The sequence below is a fragment of the Sinocyclocheilus anshuiensis genome, unplaced genomic scaffold (assembly GCF_001515605.1).
Source record: "Sinocyclocheilus anshuiensis isolate Anshui unplaced genomic scaffold, SAMN03320099.WGS_v1.1 scaffold665, whole genome shotgun sequence".
Lineage (NCBI taxonomy): Eukaryota > Metazoa > Chordata > Actinopteri > Cypriniformes > Cyprinidae > Sinocyclocheilus > Sinocyclocheilus anshuiensis.
This window is the reverse complement of record NW_015537961.1, coordinates 443,487-449,226: the sequence shown is the minus strand read 5'-3', so window position 1 is coordinate 449,226 and position 5,740 is coordinate 443,487. Positions and strand designations below refer to the sequence as shown.

Genomic DNA, 5,740 nt, shown 5'->3' with positions numbered 1-5,740 from the left:
TTATCTATGCACAATCAGCTTGTAACACTCCAAAGAGAAAGGAAAACTTGAAATCGCATCATATGACCCCCTTAATATTTTCTCGTGATCTCGACATAACGAAAGTTGTTCTCCAAGTTACACAACTGCGCCAACAGGTGGCAGTATACACCTGAATATAACTGATGGTGTTGTATACTGTATATCCACTTTACTGTACGCGTTTGGGACAGAATAAGGACCTTCTTCGTGATCGCTATAATTTGTGCAGTATTGTTCATTACTGACATTTAATTAATTCATAAATGTTAAATGCTTGAATCAATATGATTATTTTGTGTGTTAAGTTCTTGCTAGATGCACGACTCACAGTTTCACCACTGCATTAGCGTTCCGTGTCATAAACTAACTTCTTATTAAAACCAAGGTTGACGTCACTGTATTCTGTTTGCACCTATATCTTTATTTTTGCATCTTTGAGGTACATGATTGTTAGTTAAGCGGGGATGTTGTGTTTATCTACAGTAGGACGCGCTTCAACGACTTATTTGTAATGTGCCTCTTTTTCTTATTTTTAATCTTTATTGTTAATCATTAAACGTATATTGATAAGAAATGTGATTTATATGTAAAGTGTATAGGCTTATTTAATTCAGTGATATTCTACAGTGTTGTAATCTTTTAGCAGCTCTAAAAGATTTTAGAATAGTTCTCTGCATCCTTCTGAAGGTGTTCTGCCTGTGTTTGCGGTGTTGCTTTGACCATTTAAACATGTTAATTACACAAACAAAATGTTTAGCGTACTGTCTCTGGAAATATAAACAGTGATTGATCAGCCTTTATTTATGTATTGTAGACATTATTACTAAGCGAAGCAAAATTTAAGTCGAGAAAATTAAGTCGTGATAACGAGAAAACAACTTTCGTTATGTTGTGATCACGAGAAAATTAAGTCGTGATAATGAGAAAACAACTTTTGTTATGTCGTGATCACGAGAAAACAAGAAAAATATTAATAATCCATGGCCTCTTAGGACTTCCATAGAAGAGACTTCTTTCAAAAACATAAAAAAATCTTACAGACCTCAAATGATTGAACAGTAGATTATAAAAAACTATTTCATGAGCTACTATTCAATCACAGCACAAAACATGATAGTTAATAGTTGTAAAATATCACGTTTCAGCACATTTGAGAGCTCTTTCAATGCTAGAAGGTATCAAATTTAATGCCATGTCATTAGTGGTGTTCGCTGGCAGATTAATAACATCTCAGACTTACATTGGAGGAGGAACCACAATAGGCTGGGTTGGACTCTTTTGGCTTCAACTTCATATTTTTTTCTATATAGAGGCACTAAAGCTCCCTGCTGTTTCATACAGTCCATGAAACTGTGAGAGCGCACAGAGAGGATGATAATTACGATCTTCACACCTGGGTCTCTAGAGACAGACAGCTTCCTAAAGCGATAACGGACAATGCCGTACCCTCCCCAGAAAGCCTGCTTTGCTCCTCCTGGTGGTTTCATTCAGCTGCCACACAAACCTACAAAGATTTATTTACATGTTTGTGTTTGGTTCATGCATCATGAAGAGCTGAGAGGGTAATATAAATGAGTATTAAGCTTAAGGATCTCTGCATGACTCACACTGGATTCCAATCAAATTTGACGTGTTAGAATGTTGCAAAAATGTTGGATTCCAATAAATTTTAACGTGTTAGAATGTTTCTAAAATGTTGGATTCCAATAGAATTCAGGGTGTTAGAATATTGCTAAAATGTTGGATTGCAATAAATTTTGACATGTTAGAATGTTTCTAAAATGTTGGATTCCAATAGAATTTGACGTGTTAGAATGTTGCAAAAATGTTGGATTCCAATCAATTTTAACATGTTAGAATGTTTCTAAAATGTTGGATTCCAATAGAATTTGAGGTGTTAGAATGTTGCTAAATTGTTGGATTCTAACAGAATTTGACATGCTAGAATGTTGCTAAAATGTTGGATTCCAATCAATTTTGGCGTGTTAGAATATTTCTAAAATGTTGGATTACAATAGAATTTGATGTGTTAGAATGTTGCTAAAATTCTGGATTCCAATTAATTTTGATGTGTTAGAATGTTTCTAAAATGTTGGATTCCAACAGAATACGTGGCATGTTAGAACGATGATAAAATGTTGGATTCCAATAATGAATGTTGCTAAACATTCACAGCACACATCACTGCTAGGTATAATAGAATTTAGTAAAACCAGAATTTTTTTTAAGTGATACTTTGTCTAATGCTTAGTAAAGCAGACCCTTGGTGATTATGACCAGATGACATTTGGCTATAATTGATGTTTTAAAGGAAAGAAAATGATTGAAGGCACCACAAAAAAAGACCAACAATCATCTCTCTGCGTTTTCTGATATCTAACAGATGCAGTAATCTGATTGACAGGATCCTCCCACAGGAAAAAGAGCTAGTGAATTCACAACCCACGGTATGCTTCAGACACGGGTCACGACTAGGCGTTCCCCATAGCGACCCCTAGAGGACGCAGTTCGAAGTTCCCATGAAAGGGAACTGGTCAATTACCTCAACATCTACATGCACACAAACAGAGAGGAATCGCCTGATGGAGGGGGTGACGGGGAAAATGATACAGATAAACTGATTTTACCCCTCAAATGCCACAGCTGTTGCTTTTTAATGGCCTTGAGTGAGAGATATGCTTGTGACAGTGGTGCTGGTGTTCAAAACTGCATTTATTTGATCAAAAACCCAGTAAAAACTGTAAACAGTATTAAACATTATTTGAATTTAAAATAACTGTTTTCTATGTGAATATTAAAATGTAATTTATTTCTGTGATCAAAGCTGAATTTTCAGCATCATTACTCCAGTCTTCAGTGTCACATGATCTTCAGAAATCATTCTAATATGCTGATTTGCTGATCAATAAACATTTCTGATTATTATCAATGTTGAAAACAGTTGTGCTGCTGAATATTTTTGTGGAAACTGTGATACATTTTATTTTTCAGGATTATTTGATAAATAGAAACTTCTAAAGAACGGCATTTATTTGAAATAGAAGGTTTTGTAACATTATAACTGTCTTACCTGTTACCATTGATCAATTTTATGCATCTTTGCTGAAAAAAGTATTAATTTCTTCTTCTTTTTAAATCTTAGTTACCCCAAACTTTTGAATCATAGTGTATATATCATGGTTTCTACAAAAATATGAAGCAGCTCAACTGTTTTCAACATTGATAATAATAATAATAAATATTTCTTGATCAGCAAATCAGCATATTAGAATGATTTCTGAAGATCATGTGACACTGAAGACTGGAGTAATGATGCTGAAAATACAGCTTTGATCACAGAAATAAATTACATTTTAACATACATTCACACAGAAAACAGTTATTGTAAATGGCAATATAACTGTTTTTATTGTATTTTAGATCAAACAAATGCAGCATTGGTGAGCAGAAGAAACATTAAAAAAAAAAAAAAGATTTATTCCAAACTTTTAGCTTATATATTCTGCATACTCTACCTAATTTAAAAATAATTTTAATATTAATAATACGAATGAACATTAAAAAAAATAATAATAAAATTCCCGTTGACCACAAAAATCAATTTAGGAAAACGTTCACATAATTTTTTCATACTTATAATGACCAGAGGATCCAAAATGACATAAAAGGTACTTTAATGCTGCTTTTTATGTAATAATAATAAAAAAAAAAAAGTTTGACCGTGTCTGTCCTCATTTACTCTCACTGTATGAAAACAATCAGTGTGGACATTCTGAACAGAAAAAAGTAAGTCATGAGAGTGAGCGAATGGTATATTTTCATTTTTGGCCAAACTATTCCTTTAATACTCCCATTTGCAGAAAAATAAAACGAGGGAGAGTCCATTTATTTGAGCGCGGCTAACAAAAGAACCCATGGCGGGGTTGAGTGCAACCGCCGGCTAATGCCTGCCTGCTTTCAGAGCCATCGCGGGCAGGTTTCCATGGTGAGTAACAAGGAGAACAATCACTCCGGCTAAAATAAAATTGAAGGAAAGTGAGAAGCGAGGGTTTCCGGAGAGAGTCCCGCGCCGCGGCCCCTCCTCTTCAACTCGTACAGTAATCACCTTGGCAACAGACAGCGCTTCTGGCATCCGAGCATGTGCTTTTGCTAAGGAGCGAACGGTAAACCATATGCCACACTTCCCTCCAGATGGCCGCCCATAGTGTTTTATTGAAATGTAATGAATGCTACATTTCTACGGTTGGGTACGGCTACTAATAACTCATTCAATTATGCCAATTTGTGTTGCATTTATGTCGAGAGCGAAGCTAAATAAAACCACGTCGCTCGTGGAGATATGCGGCTGGATTACGCGGCGAAGGAAAGTCTGGCACTCGTTTAACCTTTCGTCTCCATTACTATTCATGAAATTTACAGCTTCTGGTCCTCCCATCATGTGGACTCAATATCACAAGGTCAGAAATAACAGGGCAGGATTGTGTTCCCATTTTCACATTAATTAAACCAGTGCTTCTCAAATGGTTTTGCTTCAGGAGCCAGATTTTACACTGGACATTAAATGACGTCCAATAATTGTTTCTCATACAAAATTAAATAATAATGTCCTTAAATTATTCATAATGCATTAAACAGCATGAATATATTTATATATTTTTGCATTATATTTTTCAAGGATATCCAGGTTTAAATATAAATATAAAAAAAAATAGCCATTTTTATTTGTAATTATGATCATTATTATTATTATTAATATAATAATTAATAATAATAATTCTGACTTATATAGCTAGTTGCAGTTGTTAGTTGCATTTAACTTTTTTTTTTTTAATATTTATATATTTTCAAGGAGATTCAGGTTTATCCAGTCTTATTTTAGTATTACTAGAATACTATTATAGTTTTTATTAATATTTTGCCAATCATTTTATTTAATAATATTGTATACATAGGAAAAAAAAAATATATATATATATATATATATATATATATATTTTTTTTTTCCTATGTATACAATATTATTAAATAAAATGATTGGTCTCTTCTGGGTGGTTCTTGTCCAGAAAAAGCTGCAAGTGGCTCTAGAGCTCTAAAAATCATTAAACACACCAAAAATGAGCCAAGAGTGCTCAAAACAAATACATTTTTCTAGCGAGACCATTTATTGAAGTGGCAGTCCACATTTTTTTTAATCTCATTTGGTTAATTTTGAGACGTCACTTTGGACAGATGAAGACGAGCTCATCAGGAACAGACTGATGCAGTCAGCGCAGACCTGAATGATTTAATACACTGAAACATCCAGAGAGACAGAACTGAAATAAGGCCAGACAGTGTGAACTGTTTAAATAATAAGGAAAAACCACCCGAGGGACGAGAAGAGGGGCTGTTAGTGTGAAAGAGAGATGAGAAATATTCATTACCTGTGAAGTCTGTCCTCCAGAAGCTCAATATACTTCAGAGTGCTCTCCTTTAAACTGCGCTCTGTTGAGGAGGAAAACATCATGTACATCAGAGAGATACTGGCATATCATACATATTCATGTCCAGGCATATACTGGATGAAACTCACGAAAACATGTCCAGGCTACGTTTCAATGACAATTACGTCTTTAAAAATTAAATGTGTGGACATTTCATATTTTATTGTCTTTGTAATTCACGGTGACGATTGTCATTATTGCACCAATTTTTTTAAATATCTATATATATATATATA

At 34.0% G+C, this 5,740-nt stretch overlaps 1 protein-coding gene across 3 annotated transcripts in view; it reads right to left on the bottom strand.

The window, feature by feature from the left end:
- disc1 (DISC1 scaffold protein) overlaps positions 1-5,740 on the bottom strand; it is a 68,888-nt gene that overhangs the window by 16,002 nt on the left and 47,146 nt on the right. For all 3 annotated transcript variants that reach the window (XM_016458659.1, XM_016458650.1, XM_016458641.1), the window contains exon 10: positions 5,445-5,505. In XM_016458659.1, coding sequence (XP_016314145.1) covers positions 5,445-5,505 — 61 coding nt within the window. The remainder of the gene's footprint in view (positions 1-5,444; positions 5,506-5,740) is intronic.